Source organism: Apteryx rowi, unplaced genomic scaffold, assembly GCF_003343035.1.
Source record: "Apteryx rowi isolate R43461 unplaced genomic scaffold, aptRow1 scaffold_26, whole genome shotgun sequence".
Taxonomy (NCBI): domain Eukaryota; kingdom Metazoa; phylum Chordata; class Aves; order Apterygiformes; family Apterygidae; genus Apteryx; species Apteryx rowi.
The window spans coordinates 1,624,068-1,648,222 of NW_020448974.1; the positions used below are offsets into that span (position 1 = coordinate 1,624,068).

The window sequence follows — 24,155 nt, forward strand, 5'->3', positions numbered from 1 at the left end:
AATCTTCGCAGGTATTTTGTCTGATTGGCTATGTCCCGTCAGTAGTGCTGTTCACTTATGTGGTCTCCTTCACATTTAAAAAAGTGCAAAATACAAAAGAATTTTGGTCCTTTATATTTTCAGTGGTGAGTAACTTTATCCTGATTTTGTTTAGCTATGAAGATAGGTTAACTGCAAAGCCACAACAGACTTTCCAGTTACTATACTTGAATGGGTGTCCTTATTTGAAACTTTTATCACCTTGGGATATGGCAATAATAAAGAGACATAGGTAAAAGCCTTAAAAATTTGCTTCTAATTAGATAACTTATACCTTAAGAGTCTGAGCTGAGCAAAAATGGATTTTTTTTCCCTTTCTTTGTAGACAGCCTTGGTCTGTACTGTTGTTACTGAAGTGGCCTTCTTTATGGGGTATTACCTTGCAACCAGCATCCTACATTATGTCTTCTCTGTCTTCACTCCTATCTATCCCCTTATTGGCTGTCTGATTTGTTTTATAAAGGTAAGTGAATTCAGAAAATCCTCTCCAGAACACCTGTTAATGGCTAGAATTGGGTGATTGTCTTTTACTCTAATGGCATGTAAGTAGGACAGCGGTTATCTGCGTAGCTGTCTAATGTCATCAATAGCCACTGAATGCATTAAGAATAGCAACTGCTGGTAAAAAATCAACTTCTTTCCTGTTAGTGTTGCAGTTTTAAAATGATAAAAGAAAAAAGTCTTCTATTAAATATTTAATAGAAAATGATTTGTTTCTCAGCCTGTGGAACGGAGCTAGTTTGATGCRTTGATTGCTGTGGGACCATCTCTGGCAAACGCAGTGATGGGCGGATGGGTTAATTTGCAGTCTGTGGCTCTAAATTGGGAGCAACTCCAGGAACATTTACGCAATTTTACTAATTTCAAACTAGTGTAACTACGATCTCTGTAGAGCTCAAAATGCTTAAATGGCTGATTTGAGATTTAAGTAAGATGTAGAATAGGTAACCTCTGGTGGATATTTGTTTACTTGAGTGTGTTTTTTTGCATTGTCAGGTCTCGTGGAAAGACCAGCAAAAGAATGAAGGATTCCACAACCCATGGGACAGACTCTTGGTAGCAGTTCTAGCTGTAAGCGTGACTGTTTGCCGTAGGGAAACATTAACTGCTGCTGGGAGGTCCCTGCTTTAAGATTAATAAAGATTTGATTTAATGGTTAGCATCACTGTAGCCTCCTGCTTTGCAACCTAGTACAGCATGAACAATATCAGTAAAAGCTACTGGCCTCTCCAGCTCAACATCTGCTTCAGCAGTGTTATTAACGGTACTGCTACTAATCTTCATTATTATGGGAATTTGTACTGATGAAGCAAGAAGCCCAGAGAAGGGGCCAGTCCTTTCTCTTTCCCAAAGACCAAATGATTGCCATCAAATCTAAATARACGTTTGCTCTGGTTGTAAGTCCTCAGTATCATTTCACTAAGCAGCATCTACCAGCACTAGTGGGCTTTAGAGGAAGGCAACTTAAATTTGTCAACAATAAGCCAGATGGAGGGAAAAGCAGAGGGTGAAAAGAGGCTGTGAAAGAAGTGAGAATGAACTGGGCAAGACAAAAGAGAGGGTCCATGTGGAGATGGCTAGCAGTGCTTTGATTAACTGTAATTGCTTTTGTCTATTTTAGCCCTATTTGCAGTGTATAATGTGGCTCTTCCTATTGCGATGTCTTGAGGTGAAGAATGGAGGTAAAACAATTAGAGAGGATCCATTCTTCAGGTTTGTCTCTACGTTGAATAGATTTTTAAAAAGTAATAGTTTGAAGAAGATGTTTTTAACAATAACACTGGCAGTTAAACTGGAATATGTAATGCATACATCCCTTTTGTTACCACAGGGTTATCCAGTTATAAAATGTTTTGACAAGGAAGCACTGATTTGACCCCTACAGCTTCCATTTTCTATTAACACTTAACGCTATATTAATGCGTCATTGACAGAAATGTTTTCTGTTAAAATAAAATGCTATTTTGTTCTAAAATAGGTGCATACAGCTTCAGACTTTCAACCTGTGTTTAGAAAACTGTTTAGAAGTTTTACAGAAGGGAACCATGACTAGTTATTGCAGATATTGGTTTTCCCTTGGCATACCCGCAGAGTTAGATAGTTATATCCCATCCCAAGTGCCTAAAGAATTTGCTCTCCTAACTTCAGCTGCCTGAAATTTAGTCATCAGAGAGCAAAAGTATGGTTTTTACTTCAAGTTTTCTCAGTCCAAGATGAGGAATTTCTTACGGACATCATGTACACATAAATAGAGTTAACAGGAGATTTTTTTCCCTCAGATTTGCCTCTTCTAATAATGCATAACTAGAAACAACTGGTGTAAAATCCAGGAAAGCGTGTAACAGAAGGAAGGTCCTTGCCTGCCCACTGGGATGGAGTTCACTTGCACTAACAAAGCAGACTTGTTTGTTGCTTTGCAGATGATTATGAACTTCCTTTCTCATTGCCTGACTAGAAAATTGATACTCTTAACAAAGAACTCGGCATAAAAATGACATAAATGCAATCATTCTTTCTCTCCCTTTGCCTTTTGGGGCTTCTCAGATGTGCTACATAAACATGTTACTTCTGTGTTTGACAAACACAAATTGCTTTGTCCATCAGTTAAGAGGGCAAATCTCCACTGATTTCTGAGAGCTTTGTTTGATCTGAATGCTGAAATAGAGGCTTGATTTTATTTTCTTCCTCTTAGAAAATACTTTACAAAAGCCAAAACATGGAAATGCCCAGATGCCCCACATGATGAGAATGAAGATGAAGATGTGAAGGCAGAGAGACTGCGAGTCAAAGAACTGTTAAGCAGCCAGAACGGCAAAGAGGTAATGCCATGCCTCTGGTTTGAATTCCAGCAGGCAGTATGAAAGGTGACCCCATTGTTACCAAAAATTAAAATCTAGTATTTCCTGGAGCCTTCCCTTCCTGCAGTCACCTCAGACCCCAGAAAGGGCACTTGGGGGTTGTTTTTTATGACTTCAACCCCCCCATAGCAAGGGAAGCCACGTTCTTCTACTTCCTGGCACTGACCGAGAGCCCATGCGCCAACCCCACTTGCTTAGTTACTGACCTAAGCATCATCTCTGTTTTCTCTTAGATACCAGCAATTCTGGTCAGCAGCTTGCATAAAGAATATGATGAAAGAAAGGAATTTCTTCTTGGGAGAAAAATAAAGAAAGTGGCAACAAAACATGTCTCCCTCTGTGTCAAAAAAGGTTTGAGTTAAATTGCTTGCTGTTGAGCTGCCACATTTACAAAAATGGGTCTTGTTTTTGAATTCACAGTTCCTTTTATTGGACCTCACGGGCAATACTTTGTATGTCATTCCTTTTTTAGGAGAAATACTGGGATTGTTAGGACCAAATGGAGCTGGGAAAAGCACGTTAATTAATATGCTTGTTGGAGACATTGAGCCGACTGGTGGGCAGGTATATTACATGCTGCAAATTAAATAGAAAATGAATCTAGTGGTTTTTTTTTTATTAGTACAAGGTTTCATAATTCCTTTTTTGCTAAAACTTTRTAAAAACTTTTATAAAAAGTTGTGAGATTTCTGTGAAAATATTACTGAGTAAAGTCTATACATTTTTCCTGCAGGTTCTGATGGGAAATTATTCTTTTGGACTGAATAGTGAAGATGATTCAGYTAAATTTGTGGGGTACTGCCCTCAAACAAATCCTCTTTGGCCAGATATTACATTGGAGGAACATTTTGAAATTTATGGCTCTATCAAAGGAATGAGTCAGACTGATATAAAGGAAGTCTTAAAACGGTAAGTGGTTCAGTAAAGAAGAGGAAAATATAGCTAAAACCTCAAATATTTTTATATTAATCTTGTGACTTTTTTTTCCTTTTTCTAGTGCAATATTTTTTTTCCAGTTTATGGTAGGGTCCTTTTAACAAATTCAGCAGGTGTTAGCTTGTAGTTTAGTTGATAAAGATTCAGCAACACAAAATTCGATTGATATTTGTATATTTGGTTATTTCCCCTGGGATGTATAGTACTTAAGGGTATTCAGCCACATGTTTTGAACAAGGAGTGAAGTTCTAATGATGATCTTTGCACATGCTGCAAGGACAGGTGCTCCAGTGGTTAGAGCCATTCTTTGGGTTATCACCACAGACTCCTCTGGGACACTGGGCAGGTTGTTTTGTCTCTCACATTTGATGGATTTACGCCCATTTCTCACAAGGGGGTAAAACATTGTCAGTTCGTAGGAAAGGTCATATCAGAAAGTCTGTTCTCTTCACTTATAAAACACTGGAAGATACTTACTGTAGAAAAAGCAATAAAATCATAAAAATATTTGTGATTGAGTTCTTTAAATGAAAATGTTTAAATATTGTATGGTGCAAAGAATGCTAAAGCGTCTTTAGGGAGATTGCACTCTTGGCGTATGTGGGCCATTTATGTGTGGTCCTCCTCCTTCTGCAGTGTTGCAAGTGCCCTGGATTTCAAAGACCACCTGCAGAAAACAACAAAGAAGCTAGGAGTAGGATTGAAACGCAAGGTATGGAAAAGCTTTTAAAGGTGTTGTATTCAGTGTTTGCAGAAGGCTGTAGCATAATTATCCTTTACTTTTCCTTTCCTCTCAGTTGTGCTTTGCATTGAGTATGCTGGGTAACCCTCAGATTACATTGTTAGATGAGCCATCTACTGGAATGGATCCAAAAGCCAAACAGCACATGTGGTGAGTGTTATCTGGTGCCACACTTAAGCAGGCTTATATATAAAGATACTTGGGTTTTTCCTGTTTATTTGTGCATCGTTCCTGTGAACACTGAGAAAGCCAAGTACAGGGAATCAACATTGTACCTTCATGCAAGATGCACCTCATCTGTGTCCTTTCTCAGAATAGTTTGAAGATTAAAAGCTTGGAAGTCAAGAGAAAAATCTTCAAAGTAAAATAGTGTATAAGAACAAGTATGAGTTTTGAGTCATCTCTCTGAGAAGTTCGGGTGTTAATTGTGGCTTTGAGAGCAATGCTGCTTCTTGAAGTAAGGGGATTTGTTTGGCCATCACAGGTACTCTTTTCACACTAAACAAAGATTTACTGTAACGTGTCAGATGTCTCGGTGGCTTCAGCAAGTCCCTTAAAAAGAGACATCAGTCTAACAAGGTGGCTGCCTTTACTCCACAAATCAAACACCGGGCTGGTGTAAGTGTGTCTCCACACTACACATTTGATGAGAGAGAAGAAATTTAGTACATAATGGAAATGCTCTTCGTACTGGGAAATTTTGCCTGTCCAGATCTCTGTAAAATACTGATACTTCAGTATTTTGCTCTTAACTAGAGCAGCTGAAAAACTTCAGAAACCAGAAGAAAGCTAAGAGTGAATTTGTTTAGCTTTTTACAATGGAGGGAGGACTGCAGCTTTCTCTTTATGATTCCCCTGTCAGTACCTTCCCACATTTTATGTGCGGCTACAGAGGTGTTTCACTGTTGATTCAGTTGTGTTCTCAAGTTTGCTTCTTTCTTTTTTAGGCGGGCAATTCGAGCAGCATTTAAAAATAAAGAGAGAGCAGCTATTTTGACCACTCATTATATGGAAGAGGCTGATGCTGTGTGTGATCGAGTGGCCATTCTGGTGTCTGGGCAGCTCAGGTATCGCAGGCTTGTGCAGTCCACCCGTATGTGCATGCTTTGTGCAAAAGAAAATAAGACCTCTGTTGACCTGAATACATTTCTTTGGAAAAGCGGGTAGATAATTATCTTCATTTTGGACTTAGAGCAGCATAATTGAACTTGTACAAGGTTCTGTTGAATGTTAGTCTGCTTTTTGAGTGAGGTGTAACATGTACAACACCTGTTTCTCTCTCTACCAATTGGTAGATGTATAGGTACCGTTCAACACCTGAAAAGTAAATTTGGCAGAGGATACTTTTTGGAAATGAAATTAAAAGAAACAGCAGATGTACAACAGCTGGAGTATCTTCAGAGACAAATTTTGAACATCTTCCCAAATGCAAATCGTCAAGAAAGGTAAAGTTTAGTAAATATGCAGAAAACATTCATATTAATACAAGCTGCTTGTCAGTGACTTATCAGTACTTCATAAGGGTTGCCATGATATTAAAATTAACAAAAAAATATTTGTACATTGCTGAAAAAGAGGAAATGTTTTGCAAGTTAGTAAAACAGACTGCTAGCGCTGATGGCCAGAGCTGTGCATCTCTGAGCAATATGTGCACAGATGTTTGGCACAGGGGAAGCAAAACTAGATTTCTGCATAGCTGTTGCCTGACAGCTTCCTTCTTGGTAGGGGCCCCTCTTTCATCCAGGAAATGTGGGTAATATTTGAGTCACTAAATCACTGTCCCTTATGTACAAATGTTTGACAGTTTTCTGTGGATACCTCAGAGTTTCAGGGTTGTTTGTTTTTTTCAGGAGCATTTTACTGAGCCCCTCAATAGCTTGGAATTTCTGTTGTATAAACTCTAGGGTTACTGTAGTCTAGTTTGGTTTCCATTATTGAGAATTTGAGAAAAGGGAATTGTAGGAATTACATAAAAAAGCAAATTTCCTCAAATGCGGAGCATTGGGAGGAGAGTGTATTTTTGGGGAAACAAATCCATATGGTAAAGCAGCTCCCTGTTCTGGAGTCTAGGTTGCAGGAACCACTGGATGCAGCAGAAAGTCCGAAGAAATCTTGTGACAGTTGGCTAAGTTCATCTTAAAGGCAAAACATCACACGTTTTTTAGGCCCCTGGCACAGATTTTCTTTCATGAGCTGAACTCATAGGTAGAATATAAATGGCTGACTCTTAGCTAAAGAGCGTAAAAATCTAGGGTCGTCTCAGGATTCTTAGCTGATGCACCTTGGCCTGCTTGCTTTGAGACAGAGTAATAAACCAGTTGGTCTCCTAGTTCTGGATCGTTATTATTTTCCTGTATGATGATGGCTAGGTCAAAATGCCTGGAGTGGCCTTTAGAAAATGGATTTAAGTAAATTCACTTGTGTTTTAATATTTTTGCTTTCAGTAATTTCACCTGAAGTTAATTTTGGTTTGTTTATTTGTTTCAGTTTTGCCTCTGTTTTGGCATATAAAATTCCTAAAGAAGATGTACAATCACTTTCACATTCTTTTTCAAAGCTGGAAGAAGGTAATTAAGTGTTTTGCCACACATTATGTAAAGAAATCATTCTGTTTCTTGTAACTGAAACCTTTGCCTTCATTCTGTGTATGGTTTAGCTTGTCACTTTCACATTTCCGTTCCAAATTCATTTAATTTAGTTTTTTTAATTACTATTGCTGTCCTCAACTCTGTCTCTTGTGAAGTCAAAAGTAAACATTTGTACCAGCTTAAAATATTTTAAATCAAGGTGTCTCAGATAATGCATATTCACTCTTGTGGATTCTCTTAACAGTAAAACATACCTTTAACATTGAGGAGTACAGCTTTTCTCAGGCGACCCTGGAACAGGTATGTTAAAGCACATTATATTTCATGAAGGTAAACCATGCCAGTTGAACATGTTATGGAACAGTTTTTTAGATATATGTTCACAAGTGTCTGGGGGTGGATTCACTTAGCTTCTGCCACACAGAAGTCAGGCATGCAGTCTAAGCAAATCTTTGTTGTCAGTGGAGGGAGGAGTGAGAGGGGGAAGCTCCGGGGTGAACCCTGTAAAGATAGCTTGAACGTGATGTCCACCTTTCATTTAGCTGAAGTTGACTGTGCTGACTCCCATTCTTATGTTTCTGGGAAACTGAGGCCCCATTTTCCAAAGCAGATTTGGGCTGTCAGTTCCACTGATTGCATTATTTCCATTTTTGCCTTTTCTTTTGAAATAAAACATGTAAACTGCAGTGACTGTCATTACGGAAAATATCACCTACTTAAATGATAGGCTTTGAAATTTGTTTCTGAAAAGAGGGTAAAGCTGAGGCTCATTATTGCTTATTCTGGATTGGTTATTGCTGACAATAAATATCCTTCAGTTTGTGTTTGGTTCAACTTCCTTTTCAGTGTGTTCTTGAAGAAATGGTGCGGGGGGGTAGAAGCAAGGAGAAAACACCAAAATACTAAAAACTGAAATACATACGCAGATATGAAGCAATATGTTCTGTATTTGCAAGGTTTTTACCGTGAATTCTGCGTCTTGTGACTGTGAAAGTTCTTACAAGGAACAATGATATTTTTATATCCTTTTTGTCAATTTTAGGTTTTTGTGGAACTTGCTAAAGAACAAGAGGAGGAAGATAGCAGCTTTGGCACATTGAACAGCACACTTTGGTGGGAAAGAACACAGGAGGATAGAGTTGTTTTTTGAACTCTCTAAGATTCAGTAGATGTGCTCCACAGTTCATGTTTTGTACAACTGATAATCCTTTGTACTACGTGTTGAGCATTAGGAGAGGTGTCAGGTGCGTGAAAAACATTGTAGTGAGGAAGCAAAAAGAAAACAATACTTGGAAAAATGGAGCGTGTTCCACCTTCCTGATCGTATGAATAATGCTCGCTGAATAGTGATTGAATGAATAATTCCATCATTAATTTGTCAGTTCAGAAATTCCTTTTCTGCTCACTGTTTTCTAGTTTACTGCAAGTGAGGAGTGAGAAGAAACTGCCAAGACAYAATCCATCACCTCTTGGTCTTGGTCAGTCTGCTCCGCTCTTACGGCAGCACCCACCTCGCATTTGTTCCTCCGTTCATACTCACCACTTGCTATGCAGAGAGCTCGTTTAAATGCTGAAGTGATGCTGATCAGCTCTGCAGGCTTAGGAGTTATTTGGTGTCAGGGCTATGTGTGAGGTTAAGCAGGCCTTGTGGAAAACGATTCATTTTGGCAAAAACAGTAGCCTGGCATAGATCTTGCCCCACTGGGTCCTGTTGCTGTTTCTCAGTGGCCGTCTTTACCCTGTGCCGTCTGTGGGCATTGCTGTTGCACGCAGAAGTGCCGGTCATAGGTCTGTACCCAAGGGCACAGCTTTCTTTCACTGCCACCTGCTTAGAGGAGGTCCTCCTGTCTGAGAGGAAAAATCACTCCGAAGTATTGTATTCGCTGTGAATAGGGTCCTAAGTTACACAATGAGCTTAGCTTGGTATCCAGCTGATGTATAAATGTTCATTTACAGATATAATGTGGCACTCACCAACCGTATRTTCCTTTCTATTGCAAATTGGCGGCTCTGCCTAAATCATGCTGCCATTCTGGGTGGCATTAATGTTTATAATGCATGCACTGTGGGGTTAAATGGGGTATACAGTAATGGATGCTTTTTTCCCCCTTTTGGAAAAAGTACAAAGACATAACAACTGTGTAGTTACGATATTTGCAGAAATGTCAGTATTTCTAGTCTTTGTCAATGCAGTCTAATTCTTTTATTGGATGTAATCACATTTATCCTGCCAGCTGTTTTTAGACACAGTCCTTTTTAGATGTTTTCATTGTTCTTAACAACAAATTTGTAAGTACATGCAACAATATTTTATAATCCATCTTTGTTGTGATAGCAGTAAGTGATGCAGTAGTGTGCTCAGCACATGAATGTTTGCTTCTTCCTGGCATGGTAGTTTCTCATTCAGCTTCGTAAACCCAAAAGCATAAGGTCCAAATGCACAACCTCATCAGTAGGAATGGTGCTTTTAGTTTACAGTAGGAGGACTAATAGGAGTGGAATATGTGATCCTTTATTCTCAGATGTGACAGATGTATGTATAAGATGCATTATTTTTGTTTTTCTACACAAAGGTATCATTGCTTATTTAGTTTTATGAGGTGAAATTAAAGATTGTTAATAGTTCATTGTGTTCTGCAATGAACAAATTTAGTGGTGCATTTATATCAAAACATTGGCTTCATAAGTCATATCAATTCTGTATGCTCACGCTAAAGTTAGAAAATACCCTTGTTTTTCTTGTCAAAACTCAGAAGACTATGGCTTAAGGCAAAGTTTTGTTTCCCAACTATGTATAATTACCAGGCAATAATTAGGTAATATTTATGGTAATGATTTATTAGAAGGTTGAGAGCCCAAATCTGTTTTCATCAGTATCCATAGAAACTTCGTTATTTAATTCAGTATGGGAAGACATGAATCTATATGTACAAATCTTCCCTCTTCCTTTGTACCCTTATGATTGCATATAACAGTATAGATTTTGTTTTGTAATTAAATTTGAGCCCAGGAATTGCACAAACATCTTGATGTCCCATGTGCCTCCTGACTGTGGTTTGCTTCCCAAGGGGAAGGTGCCCATTCCCATAGGAGAGCAGACAATCTGATAAGCCTTATGCAATGGGTACTTGTATGTGCCCAGTTCTGGTGTGCTGCAAATGAAATAGTGGTAATGAACTGATTTAAAGCACTAGTGTGTAAACTGCAGCTCCAGTAGCAATCTTTTGCAGGCTGAAGCTTCCCTGTCAGAAAGGACAAATGACCCAAATTCAGCCCTTTCATTCGTGCAGTCCTATTGCTCTCTTTTATTTAGCACCTAGGAATCCACCAGCCARTTGCTCCCATCTACATCCCTGCAGCTGGCCAGTATTTCTGAATGTTTCTCTGTAATAAAGGTGAGACTGAGAATTTTGTCTCATGATACTTTCCCATGAATATACGTACAAGATAAATGTTTTCTCCAAATCATGTTGCACTTCTTAATTTTGTCTCTCCTTGTAAATTGTATTAAAACTGCTTCAGCTGTGTCATCTGTACATATGTCTAGCAATGTGCAGCATACTCTTTTCACATAAAGTTAYGAAAGTACGGTTTTGACTTGTTATCCTTGACATCTTTCCTCAATTTTATTCTCTTTTATTTACAGCCATAGTTAATAGGCTGTAAAGCAATTCTTACTCTATACCATAATATTTGTTTGGATAACATCACTGAAACTTTTCTGGTAGGTGACTATTTCTAATGGGCCACATGAAAACTTCGTTGGCATCTAGATTTGCTCAGCTTGGTATTTTTCTTGTTTATACTGGCATAACCCAGTTGATGGTGGCACTGCATTCATACAGCTACTTGTACAAAGAATTTGGCTCATTAAGTTAACTGCATATTTGGGTAGGATCTTCTGTTTTATCTGGCAATACCATATTTCAATGTGGTATAAAATACCACCCCAAAACTTCGCCAAAATAGTATTGTACTGTAACCAAGAGTCTTACAAAGTGTCACTCGATATCTATAATTGCAAGAACAGAGAAAAATGGATGCAAAATCAAACAATACAATAGCCTGAAAACCCAAGAAAGCGCTTTATTCCTGAAGTTATGAGTCCCTCTGTTGCAGTTCAGCTGTTATCAGTGATGAACTGAATCCCAACTATACCATCATGAGAGCCAGTTTGTGATTTAGGATATAAAACAGAGCTGGAAGACAAGGCAGTGCTGGATTCAGGTTCACGTTCTGAGTGTGATGTGCCCGTGGGACTTGAGGCAAATGATTTAACTTGGTGCAGCRTTCCCAGGTATAATGATTCTTTACCTACCTTGCAAGGATGTTGTGAGGAGTAATTAGCTAGTATATACAAAACTTTGAAGATACATTTACCAAAGTAAATGTAGGGTTAGTATAAGGATATGTTTTTATATGGGGGAATTTAATAATTCTAATCTTGTTCACGTTAGCAAGGAAAGCCCTTATTTAAAAATATGTCTGTATAGTGAGTGCAGTCTGTTACATAGAGGACGGCCAGTATTTCTGGTACTAAGAAACAGAAGGTAAAGGTTTGAATGTGTTATACTTCTAATGCTCATCCTGATGTCGCAGTTGGGTACTTTGAGTCATTTGTGGTTTATTTTGTGGGCTTTTTTTTCATTTATCACTTTGCTGTATTTATAAAGTAAGTTGAGATGTTCTTGKTTTTTTTTCCTTTTCCAGCAGAAAGTGCTACTGAAATAAAGGAGGATTGGATTGTTAAATCTTGTGTTTCTATTATGCATGTGTTTTGCTGTGCTAGAAGTAGGGCTTCTGATGTTCCTTGGAGAGCCCCAGGGCATAAAGGTAAGTGAGCTTTGCAAGTCCGGCCAGGCTGGGTGAAGAACAGCTGTTCCCCTGCAGCTCCTGGGGCTTCCACAGAGAGCACCGAGTCTGGGTTCCCGCTGGGACACGGGGCTGGCTGCTTCGGCCGTCGCGGTGAGGCCGGAGAGGATGGGACAGCAGCTCAGACGGAAGGTTTTTGGATTGCAGTCTGGGATTTGGTATCTAAATCCTGAGTCTTCCTTTTAACACCTAAATCCTTTATTGGATTTGGTCCTTATTTGTGTTTGGTCTGTGGGTTTTGTGGGGTTCCTGGTTTTGTTTAAGTTCCTTTAGTTTTATTTGCCACTCCAAGTTGTGAAGATGAGGCTGAATAGATCGTGAAAACGGTGGGTTTAATCACTGGCTTTTTAATGCAGGGATTAAGATCATGTTTTTAATTAGATTCAGGAAAGTACAGTGTTTTGTAATTGGTGGTAATGAATCACCAAAAAAAATGATATTGCGATACTTTGGATTCAGCACCCCACAGCAGTGTCGCATTTCACAGCCAGATCAGTTCAGTGCAACTTCGGACTTTGGCTAAAAGTGATCCCAAGGCAGTTGCATATTCCCGGTACTGGTAATTGTGCATCTGTGGAGATGAATCACATTTATCCACTTAAAAACTCACCCCACCAAGAAAAGCAGTTCATTTTCAGTTGGATCAGTGCCTCAGACAAATTCACTGTGTGGCTGGGTGGGTGTGAGGGGAGAGGCGCTGGGTTTTGCAGGTTCAGGCCCCTGCCTGAAATGCGATGATTGCTGAAGAGACGTGGGGCCGAGGAGGACGGGTTCGCTTCCAGCACTGCAGGTCATTTGAGGACCTAATGCAACAACAGGAGTTCGTGCTTGTGCCTAGAGAGGACACTGCTGTGCCCATCAGGAAAAATTAATTCTGAAGAAATCAAGCCAGCACTTGATTGAATTTTCCAGGTTTTCATACTAATTTTTATTCAGTGTTGTCTTAGGGATAGCTTGTCATTTTATAAAGAGAAGATCAGTTAATTTTCCTGTAGTGTTTGTTGCCTTGGAAATCTTCAGAAAGCCCCTAGTTCTGATTTTATTTTTTTTTTGGGGGGGGGGGGTCAGGGGACAGTTTTCTGTAGCTTTCAGTTCTCCTTTTTTCTAAAATTAATTGTTTCGAGTGTTCCCCTCTGAGGGCACTGACTCCATGTCCATATCCTTTTCTCCTCCTGGTAGATTTGGAAGGGCTGTTGTCTCTGGCTGGCCCTGAATTCCCTCCTCGAAAACCTTGTGGTGCAGCTGCTTAGTGATCTTACTGACAGGATTTTAAGATGATAACCCCCAGCACCAGTACAGGCTGGGGGCTGACCTGCTGGAAAGCAGCTCTGTGGAGAAGGACCTGGGAGTGCTGGTGGACACCAAGTTAAGCATGAGGCAGCAATGTGCCCTTGTGGCCAAGAAGGCCAATGGTATCCTGCGGTGCATTAGGAAGAGTGTTGCCAGCAGGTCGAGGGAGGTGATCCTCCCCCTCTACTCAGCCCTGGTGAGGCCACATCTGGAGTACTGCGTCCAGTTCTGGGCTCCCCAGTACAAGAGGGATGTGGCACTACTGGAGCAAGTCCAGCGAAGGGCCACAAAGATGATTAGGGGACTGGAGCATCTCTCTTATGAGGAAAGGCTGAGAGAGCTGGGCCTGTTTAGCCTGGAGAAGAGAAGACTGAGGGGGGATCTTATCACTGTACACAAATATCTAAAGGGAGGGTGTCAAGAGGATGGAGCCAGACTCTTTTTGGTGGTGCCCAGCGACAGGACACGAGGCAACAGGCACAAACTGAAACACAGGAAGTTCCATTGAATATGAGGAAAAACTTCTTTACCGTGAGGGTAACAGAGCACTGGAACAGGTTGCCCAGAAAGGTTGTGGAGTCTCCTTCTCTGGAGATATTCAAAGTTCACCTGGACGCGATTCTGTGCAACGTGCTCTAGGTGACCCTTCTTGAGCAGTGGGGTTGGACTAGATGGTCTCCAGAGGTCCCTTCCAACCTCAACCCTTCTGTGATTCTGTGATGATATGTGCTATCTAGTTGCTTTTCAGTGAAGCTCCAAAGAGTTAGATTTATGTGGAGCCCTAGCTCATCGGCAGAGCCCGAGCAGTCCTCCAGCACACAGAAAGGTAAACCCGAAGGAGTCCCAAGAACAGAGGTCGTTTTTATGTTAAAATGCTTTTCCTGGAGATGATAGGAAGGTATGCCAGAGCTGTTTGCACTAGGCCAGCTATTCCAAGGAGAGAGTGTGTTTGTGGGTGTGGGTGTGAAATATTATAATACTATTTAGTGAAGTACCAATGCTTTCTTCTTCTAAAGACCCCATTCCTTGGAAATGACAAACTCGGCAGCTGCAAAAGAGCTACGGCCTTTTCTTAAGCGACAGCCAGATTGCTTTTGTTTTCTTTACCTAATTCTGCAAATCAGATGCAGAGTCCTTAAGCTGTTGAAGTTCCAGCACAATCAAATTACGTTCTTCTAACTACTTGAATTGTCATGTGGGTATACACAATTCCAATTCATTTGTGTTTCCTGGCTTATCTGATTTCCTTACCTCCCTATTTTGAAAGTAAATCCACTGAAAACCTATTAAAAAAAATAAATAAATTCCCTGTCCTGATTCCAGCTGTGTGGCAGCTGCTGGAAAAGCGATGAAAAGGAGTGGAAACTCAAAAATAATTAAGAACAAAAAGGGGTGAAGAAAAACAAGAAAAAAAAATACCATTGGTCCTTGGACACAGGAGTCGTCTCTGCAGAGGAAGCAATACTTGCTGACTCAGTCCCTAAGCAAGATAGGAAAAAGGCGGTGGAGATTTTCCCTCCAGATAATTCATTGCTACCAGGCAAGGACTTAGTTTCTTCACCACCGAGCTGGAGTAAGGTCAGGAACTTGTGACCACCCCCATCTCAGCGCACAGCAGCACTCCTGCTGCAATTCTCCACCAGTCTGATCGGAGCACATGGGAAATCCTTAGCAAAGGTAAATGCATGAACAAACATTTAAGCCGGTCGGAATTTTTCCTTTAAAACTATTTTGTTGGAAAGTGTCTTTTTGTTGTCAGTATGGCAAAATTGAGTGGACTTTTTTTTTTTTACAATCGAGTATTTTTCTTCTTAAAAATGACTTTTATGTCAATTCACACTTAGCTTGTGTTTTGATACTTCTTCACTTTATTTCATGATATATACATAGGTTGTAAGCCCTGTAGAAATGTGCTATGATATTACACACTATGCATGCGTCATATTAAAATGCAGCAAAATGTAGTGTTAATATCTCCAAGCTCTAGGCCAATCTGGTTTGTAGGTGTTACTCCAGATAGCTCACTGGTTAGCACAATCATTGCTGTTGCTCCAGAAATGTTGAGAGCGTTCGCACCACTGTGAACTAACTCCGTGACGTCAGGCTGGAGAGAGGCAAGGCCAGCAGGCTGYGTTACAGTGCTGAACCATCTCCAGGACCGCAAAGAGACGAAGAGCCCAGACATCTCAGAGCTGCAGGAGACATACTTCTAATGGAAAACACATTACCAGGTAAGAAGTTCCATGTTTCTGTTTTGTAAGCAGAAAAAACTATACCTGTTGCATTTTCATGGGGGGGTTGCATTTCATTTCATGATTTTTGTTCCTATTCTTTTAATACGGTGTTATGTTAAAAGAACAAAAGCTGTACTCTCCAAATGTTTAAGAGGCAAAGGAACAAAAATGTTCTCCTTTTCTGGATGTGTGTGGATTGTGATTCTTGCTGCAGATCTACTGCTGTAGGCTGAGCACTGCAGGTTGAAGGCTCCAGCTCTAGGTGCTGCCAGCTAACTACTTGTCCCTTCGTTCCCCTCCCTCCCCTGGCCTTGCTATCATCAGTAACAGCTTCTAAAAATGGGGATTGTCAAAGTTCCCTTCTCTGTATAAATTAAAATGTTGGACTCTGATACAGGACAGGTTTAGAGCTAACTTTCTGCAGCTGAAAATAGGAGAAAAAAAAGTTTTAAAAACTGTGTATTAAAGAGGGGAATTAGTACAAAACTGTCTTACATTCATCAGGTGGTAAAGATAGGGTTGTTTAGGAGCCAGCTGCAGTTTTTTGGTTTTGCAGTAATTTGTAAACAGGACTGCACTGAGAGAACGTGGTCACCTCCGCGCTCCCTCCATGCAGGGACTAATCATTGCCTCCTGGAAAGTCAGCGGCTCCCCTTGGAAGCACAGCAAGATGCAACCCACGTTTCTGTATTTCTGGCCAGCACTGGAAGTTTCCTGCCAGTAATCCTGAAGAGCAGCTTTTAGGAGTTAGTCACAATGTGCTCTGTTAATTTTTCTTAAGAGAAAAATCTGAGGAGGTGCCAACTAGGAAATCCCTGAGACTGTAAGTAAATGAAGAAATGAAGTGCTTATATGGGACATGCCTTTCTGGGACAACCTTTGATATAACAAGACTAGACACAAATTCCCACTACTGCAGTAATTAGGAGTTGCGTTCCTGGAGAACAAGAAGTGTGGGTGCATTTATTGAGTCCTCAAATAGGAAATTTTTCCAGGGACGTTTAGTGATACCATTACTTTTACAAGTGATGCTCTAGGTAATGGCTTCTCAAATGTTGTTACTTCAAAATATATTTCTGGCTGTTTGTTTTATGTCTTCCAAACCTGCTGTTTCAAATCTCAGGTCTTGCAGATGTAGGCATGCATCTTTCCTGCTGAAATTTTGTCTTTTAATATCAAATTGAAATTGAAATTCTTCCTGACAAAGTTCATACAGCATTTGTAGGCATCATCGTCTGTTTGACTTTCTGGCAACTTAATGTTTCAGGTTGCAGGGGATATGTGCTTCTTAACCTTATTTTTGCTGTCAGGATAAAACTGGTACAAATTTAGTTAGACTTTTTTTAATGAAGTTTTTCTGTTATGTCTGTAGAAATTCAGTGCAATTTTTACAAGACCATAATGTTTTTCTTGTTCCCCAAATACTCCAGCGTGAAACTTTGTTTACTGCCCAAATATCTTGTTGCTGAGGGGCTGCTGGTTTTGGTTCGTGAAGAGTGAAATCCACACTTGTGCAAAAAAGTAGCACTTCCTAGAAATCATTTCCTAATTGCCTTTAACCTTCATAGTAGACTGTGATGTCTAAGTACAGGAGAAAGTTTCAGGCAAAAAAAGCAGAGCTCCATGGAGATAAGACTTTATGCTAACAGTCGAAGGGTAAACAGAGTTTCTGGATCCCCTGCCCCTGGAGTATGCAAATATTTAATTCTTCCAAAAACAAACAATGAAGGGAACAGAGTAGTAGAATTGTTTATTAACTTCAGCTGCCCAATCTGCGAAATCAGGAAATGATGTCCAAAGGGAAAAGAGCACAGTGCATTTGAGGTTGCTTTGGTTTGGGTTTCAGTCATTCTAAAGGATAAAATACAAAAATATGTTTTGAGGCTCCTTCCCCAGCTCTTGTTCTGGGAAGGTGGTGTAACTCTGAAATTGCTGCTGGTCCTGCCCTGGATGTTTGCCGCGTGGCTGTGTGCTCAAAGCTGGAGCTGAAATAAGAATTCCCCAACTCCAATATTTCCCTGCTTAGTATTTAGGTGGGTAGAAAGGAACAAACCAGTGTTTTCTTAATATTCCCTTGCTCTAGCTATATCAGAGCTGTTATTAGTTATGTTAGCGTTTGTGTGAAAGCGTGACAAGTAGGTCTCTAACTCATTTAAGGGAGATGGTGACAGCGTCTATTTTAGCCACTTTTAGCATCTGACCGAAGTTTCTAACTTGGTCTCCCGAATGGCAGCTGCCTTCCCGCTGTGGTCCGTGCGGGGAGACAGGCCGTTCGTAACGGGGAGCTCWGGGGCTCGCTGCGACGTCGGGAGCCGGCGGCGTGAGCGGTGGCTTGCCAGCAAACTCCGCGTGTCTGAGGCAGTGCATCGCTCCGCTGCACAAAGTGCAGGGCTTGAGGCTCAGCTGGATGTGCGGTGTAAACCAGAACTACTRTGCTCAAAAGCTGGAATTCACGCTGTTGCTGCGAATTATAGATACTTCAAGTGCTTTGAATAACTGGATAAAAAATGTTTTGAGAATTAAACATTCTTTCTTTTATTTGCCACTCCTTTCAAATTTTTAGTACAGAAGAGAATAGCGTTTCTGTTGTTCATTTTATGTAGTTGATGAATCAAATTATAGCTAGTTAAATGCATCTTTCTGCTAAGTCTCTTTGGGATGAAGTAGGATTAATTTGTGAATCTGAAAGACAGCTGTGTCCAGCACAGCTCTGTGGCCTCTTGTGCGATCTTGGACCATTTCCTTTGATCTTCTCCTTGGATGTCCAAACTGTAAAACAGGGAAAGCTCTTAACCTTTGCCATGTTCTTTGGCTTTCTCTGAAGTGGAGTTTACCCAAATGAATATATTAACTTTCAGTAATCTGTGTTATTCTAAATGATATTCTTTTATTTCTCATCCTAGCTGGGAAAATGCGGAGAATATGTGAGAAAGCCTCAAAAATATTTCAACAAACTCGTGCTCTCTTATGGAAAAATATTCTTATGGTGTGGAGGATGAAAATGGAAAGTTTTCAGGCAAGTATCTGTCCTACCAAGGAGAAGATAGGATTTCCACTGTGAAGTGTTTTTATGCTGTGTTGTTTTTCTAGCAGGTGGTGTATGAAAAGCCTCAGCTGATAATGTGGTTCTCTGGAAAATGTCAGCAGTTACAATTATTTCAGTGACACAACAATATCACAGCATAATAACAGCTTGCTTCAAAGCTGGCTTATTGCTTTCAGTTGTTGATCTGATTTCTGCGCTGTCCAGAAGAACACAATGTCCAATTCACAATTACTGGTACAAAATGATCTGCAGATCTCGTTGGCTCTGGTACTAAGAAAACATGTTTTTCACTTCAAACATTCCTTTTATTCTAAAATTATTACACCTGAAAAATAGCTCTTCCTCATTTACAAAAAGAAAACATTAATGTCTGGAGGACCTGGACCTTGCAGTCAGATCAGCGCTTAATGAGAAGAGTCCTTGAAGCAGGACCAGACTTCTTCCATACCACCTAACTTCAAAACACTGTGCTGTTGCTCACCTTTATTTCCTCCCTTTCATCTAGGAATGGATTACGTCGCTGGTTTTTATCTTCGCAATATTCATATCATCAATAATGGTATCCACTCTCCCACGGCAAGAAATCCCTTATGGATTCCTTGGACGCTTAGATGATCCTGCCTTTAATGCTACTGGAGCTGAACTTGTATATACACCTGTAACAAGCACCACCAGGCAAATAATGAATAAAGTGGCTTCAGATTCTGTAATGATGGGTAATGCTGCTGTTAAATCCTTGTTTATAGTTACAGTATCTGTTCCACCCTGATGGTACGAGTACTTCAGTCTGCACTATTGGTGTTAGGGGCCTGGTTGCAGCTGTCACCTTTTTTGGTCCTTTCTTAGCAGATTGTCTCTGGGCCAAAGATTTGATTTCATGCTGGCCCAGCTACAATGCACACACCTGACTGATGATCAGGGAGATGGCCGGGAGTCTTTCCAGACCAAAGTATTTTATTTAACAGTGGGGGGAAAGGCTTCAGAGAAATTCCTTCTATGTCTATTGAATCTCCTCTTATTGATAATTCATTGCAGAATATATTGAGTAGAGTCCCTTGCATACCTTAAAAAAAAGCTACCCCCCCCAAAAAAAAACAACAAACAAAACTGGGGAGGGGGGAGGATTGGCCGACACAATTTATAGGAGTACAAAATGTGGCTGACACGTATTTTCATGTTGTTGTATCACTAATCAGAAATTCTGCTGTGTTTTTTTTGTTTTGTTTTGTTTGGAAATGACAGGTATAAAAACAGAAGAAGTGGAAAATGAGAAAATCCTGGAAACAAATGGAAGTTTGAGTAGAGACCTTATTGGTGTTGTTTTTAAGGATGACTCCTCCTATAGTCTCAGATTTAAAAGCTACAGGGTGATAATTCCAAATGATGCCTTTGATGATATAGGTAACAGAAATAAATGAACCTTTAGAATTGATTTTATGTAACAAACTGCTTAGATGAATCTCTGTGCTGCCTTGCCACTTGGAAGGGATCTAGGCTGTATGTGTTAAATACTTCAAGAAAGTATAACAATTGGGTTTTTGAATTTTTGTTTCCTTAAAAAGAAATTTAAATGGCAGGAAAAAAATGTTAACACACATTCTCAAAATTCCTTGCTCTCACGCTCCCTCTGTGTCATACCATGTCAGATCATGCATTGAAAATGAACATTGTGTGCACTAACCTACTTCTAACATATCAATATATTGATACACATTTAATATATTAAAAAATAAACATGCACACACATTTGTCCACATCTTTCTTTGGTAAGACCAAACGCACCCCTATTTGCTGACTAAAAGAAATAAACCATCTGAAACAGAATAGGAGAGTGTCTGCCAGAAGTGCTGGGAAGGCTGAGCTTGGCTGGCTCTGCAGCACGGTGAAGACGACGTTGATGTTGCATCAGGTGGTCCATGGAGCCAGAGCCATCAACTCCCAAAACTGCATCATTCTTGGGGGAAAATGGCAGCTCCAGGGGAAAGACTGAGTAATACTAAATCTTAATTTTCTAACTCTGAGGTTAAATATACTGTCACCTCCCCCACCATATGCGCGCACGCGCGCGCACACACACACACACACACGTGTGTGTGTGTGTGTGTAGATGTATATGCGTATGTGTATGTATATGTACATATACAGGTTAAATGCTTCATTTTCTTTTTTTCCTACAGACTCCTGCTTCGATTATTCAGAAAGCTATTGCAGCGTTCCTTCATACTGGTACAAGGGATTTTTATCACTGCAGTCCAGCATTGATGCAGCAATAATAGAAGTAAGTATGATCATGGTGGAAAATATATTTTCTGTTTGTTTTTTCCGAGTTACTCAACTTTACAAAAGAAAAAAAAAAACAGTTCATTTTCTGTGATCATTAATTTTTAAATACTAGTGTGATTCAAAAGTTAATGGAACGATGGATCATCTTGGCAAATTGCACCTATGATTTGGGTACAAGAGATTTCCTGTATTACACTGAAAATTAGCAGTCAGAACCAAGCCGTGGAGTAACTATGGACTGTGGCTCACTTAGAGATTGACCATCCCTTTGTGGAGGCAAAAGTCATTTTGTTTCCTCATTTTTTTTCCTTTATTTTTTTGCAAATTTACAGGAAAAGTTACAGTAAAATGAATGGAAACACCATAGCCAAAACTTTTGTCTTGTTTTTGAGATTTTGGTTTTTATCAAATTGGTCCATTTTGAAAAATAAATTTGAAATATTCACTGTTTTCCAAACTCTGTTTTTCAGTGGAAAGCTGTTTCATCATAAAAAACTGATTGACTCCAAACACAATATTTACAGAGCAGTGAAGCTGTGCATTTCCTGTCCTTTAGCTATACTATAACTTCTGTACTGCTTCTGTTATGTTTCTGTTCCATCTGGGTTTTTTTAGGTCATGGTTGTACTCATACCTCAAGGCAGCATAGTTATTTATTACATGGAAATATGGAAATATATTAAATATTGAGACTAATTTGCCACTTAAGAACTTAACATTGTCATTGAAAAGCTAATAACTTTAATGCTTATGAATAGGTCTTTATTCTGATGTTGACTGTTTCATTATGAAAAATCAAATTAATGGCTAATTTCTGCTCTTTAGGTGAAAACAAATCATTCTGTCTGGGAAGAGATGAAGTCAATTAGTGGCATTCGTCTGAAATCACCCTTGATGAAGCCTTTAGAAAAATTTCAATATATTTGGTTCATTTTTTACGTTCTATTGTGTTTCTCTCCATACATGTACTTTTTATCAATGAAGGTTACAAGAGAGAAAAAGAAGCTCAAGGTTTTAATGACAGCAATGGGTTTACAAGATATTGCATTCTGGTAAGTCTAATAGAAGGAGATAAAGTGGACATAATTGCAGGAATTGTATTTGCTAGAATAAAAGTGTCAGTCCGTAGGGCAGCTCAGCTTCATTTCCAAACTCGGGGAGCCCCAGTGACGGGCTGAGCAGGAGACCACCTGCCATGCATGGGCTCAGTGTCCTCAACTGCCCGGCTGCCAGCAGTGAAGCTACCAGGGCTTAGAGTTTCTTCTGCTGGTCATGAGATGCAATAACTTGCAGTGTATGAGCTCTTTATACTTTCCCAATGGTAAGTAAGCACGTTACCTGAGCATGTATGTCAGGTATGGACATGGGTCTGCTGCCACCACTCAGCTGAGAAGCAGGAATCCAGGAGATGCCAGCAGCAGTCGGTTGTGATCGTCTAGCCGTGTGCGCGGACTCTCTGAAGCAAGCTTTCGCGTGTTGTTGTAGCGATGCATAAAAACCTGTGCTGCTTTTATCGGTAGTGTATCGTTTGCTGGAGGACCTGATTTTCCAAGCATGTTACTCTGATACCGGATTTATGTTTTTGTTATATAAAGGTCTTCTCTCCTCCAAACGGAGAGGTAGAGCATGCTCCATGCAGCAAAGATCTTGGAGTCTAGTTTTCGTATGCCTACAGGAAATGAGTCAGTAAGCACAGAGAACAAAAAAGTGAGGAAATGAGAAATTTAGGAGTACGTTGGAAATGATCAATGGTCTACCAAAGCAGGAAAGATTTGCTTCCAAAGCCTTCTAAGCATGATTATATTAGGTCATTAGGAAAAACATAATAAATAGTCCTGGCTGCAGAGCCTCCATTTAAATGCCCCTTGGCTTCTTGCCTGTGCCGTTGCACTGCAGATTCGTGGGTAGATGTAAGGCAGCACCCCGTGTTCCCACCTCAGTGCAACAGGGAGCAAAAACGCTTCTGCACCTCCTCTGGCAAGGAGGGGACGTCCGGGGCTTTGCAGCCTCGCAGGTGCACAGCACACTGCTGGCGCGCGCTGGGCTAGAAACTGTACACAGAAGCGTGTTTAGAGAGTTACTAAGCATTTGCATTAAAAAGAGTGTCTTGTACCAGATATGTCATGGCAACTGCTGTCGTTTACAGACATAAAAATAACTGTGCCTTCATTTGCAGGTTATCCTGGAGCTTGCTATACACTGTTTACATTGCAATACTATCAAGCCTGCTGACAGTGGTCACGATTCGAGAAGTTTTCTTGGAAGGCAGCTTTGCTGAAATATTTTTCTTTTATTTCTTTTATGGCATAGCATCTGTAAGTCTGCTTCTGTGTTTTTAAATGATGCAAGGATTTTTTTCCACTTGCTAATTAAAGTATTTATAAACTTAGATTACAGAATACTCTAGGGCAGGGCATTGTAGGAGGAAGTAACAAAAAAACTGCTGCTGCGCTGCTTAGGGTTTTGTTGTTAAAATTGGTAAGCTAAAATATCATTCTAATTTTGGGAGGTTCTGACTTCAAATCAAAAACTTCTCAATTTTCATATGTTCACATTTTATACAGAGCAGGGACGTTCCAAGGAAAAATGGTAATTTCTTTAGAGACTGTATGGGCAACCAGTGTCGAGTGCACGGATCATCCCAGGTTTAACATACCTGCAGTAGAGAGAGAGGCTTCAGCAGTAACATTAATGGAAAGTCTGGTGCTGAACRGCGCTGGGGCTGGGGCTGCCTCATGTCCAGCCTACTCAGGAGGCAGAGAGGGGTCTGAGCATCTGTCCCTATATCACAGCCACCTGCTAAATGAGGCGAGCCTTGCGAGATGCCATGTGCACACAGTGGTCTTTGATTTCACTTTCTAAGAATGTGATCTGTAGAGGACAACCAAACCCAACCATGTCTCTAATGTTGCTTGTTAGATTTTTGTTTGTGGTGTTCCTTAATCGTCAGCAAAAATGCATCCTGCTAATTACTGTTTTTCTCTTCTGCAGATTCACTTCTATTTTATGCTCAGCTCATTGTTAAAGCAGTATAATATTGCTAGTTTTCTGGGGTTTGTCCTTCATGTTATCTTTGGATGTCTGGGCTTTTTGACGTTGTATGAAAAACTACCTCTGCCTGCAGAATGGATTTTTAGTCTCGTCAGCCCTTTTGTCTTTACGGCTGGGATCTCAAAGGTATGCTCAAAATAAAACCAGCACATCATAAAAGTTTAACCTACAGCAAACACCCTGCAGACTTGGGACAGTTGACAGGGTAGCTGTCAT

At 40.2% G+C, this 24,155-nt stretch overlaps 2 protein-coding genes across 7 annotated transcripts in view; both read left to right on the top strand.

The window, feature by feature from the left end:
- ABCA5 (ATP binding cassette subfamily A member 5) overlaps nucleotides 1-11,895 on the top strand; it is a 53,757-nt gene extending 41,862 nt beyond the window's left edge. For all 6 annotated transcript variants that reach the window (XM_026067515.1, XM_026067514.1, XM_026067510.1 and 3 more), the window contains 15 exons: nucleotides 12-125; nucleotides 365-502; nucleotides 1,036-1,110; nucleotides 1,661-1,752; nucleotides 2,732-2,858; nucleotides 3,131-3,248; nucleotides 3,370-3,461; nucleotides 3,631-3,806; nucleotides 4,470-4,545; nucleotides 4,631-4,725; nucleotides 5,523-5,642; nucleotides 5,871-6,020; nucleotides 7,063-7,142; nucleotides 7,408-7,463; nucleotides 8,206-11,895. In XM_026067515.1, the coding sequence (XP_025923300.1) occupies nucleotides 12-125; nucleotides 365-502; nucleotides 1,036-1,110; nucleotides 1,661-1,752; nucleotides 2,732-2,858; nucleotides 3,131-3,248; nucleotides 3,370-3,461; nucleotides 3,631-3,806; nucleotides 4,470-4,545; nucleotides 4,631-4,725; nucleotides 5,523-5,642; nucleotides 5,871-6,020; nucleotides 7,063-7,142; nucleotides 7,408-7,463; nucleotides 8,206-8,313 (1,617 nt within the window). In that variant the 3' untranslated portion in view covers nucleotides 8,314-11,895. The remainder of the gene's footprint in view (nucleotides 1-11; nucleotides 126-364; nucleotides 503-1,035; nucleotides 1,111-1,660; nucleotides 1,753-2,731; nucleotides 2,859-3,130; nucleotides 3,249-3,369; nucleotides 3,462-3,630; nucleotides 3,807-4,469; nucleotides 4,546-4,630; nucleotides 4,726-5,522; nucleotides 5,643-5,870; nucleotides 6,021-7,062; nucleotides 7,143-7,407; nucleotides 7,464-8,205) is intronic.
- A 2,302-nt stretch (nucleotides 11,896-14,197) lies between these two features.
- The window catches only part of LOC112966987 (ATP-binding cassette sub-family A member 10-like), a 30,733-nt gene continuing 20,775 nt past the window's right edge, over nucleotides 14,198-24,155 (top strand). The window contains exons 1-9 of the mRNA XM_026067654.1: nucleotides 14,198-14,223; nucleotides 15,429-15,556; nucleotides 18,463-18,575; nucleotides 19,111-19,321; nucleotides 19,848-20,006; nucleotides 20,783-20,883; nucleotides 21,714-21,940; nucleotides 23,065-23,203; nucleotides 23,880-24,065. Of these exons, the coding sequence (XP_025923439.1) occupies nucleotides 14,198-14,223; nucleotides 15,429-15,556; nucleotides 18,463-18,575; nucleotides 19,111-19,321; nucleotides 19,848-20,006; nucleotides 20,783-20,883; nucleotides 21,714-21,940; nucleotides 23,065-23,203; nucleotides 23,880-24,065 (1,290 nt within the window). The remainder of the gene's footprint in view (nucleotides 14,224-15,428; nucleotides 15,557-18,462; nucleotides 18,576-19,110; nucleotides 19,322-19,847; nucleotides 20,007-20,782; nucleotides 20,884-21,713; nucleotides 21,941-23,064; nucleotides 23,204-23,879; nucleotides 24,066-24,155) is intronic.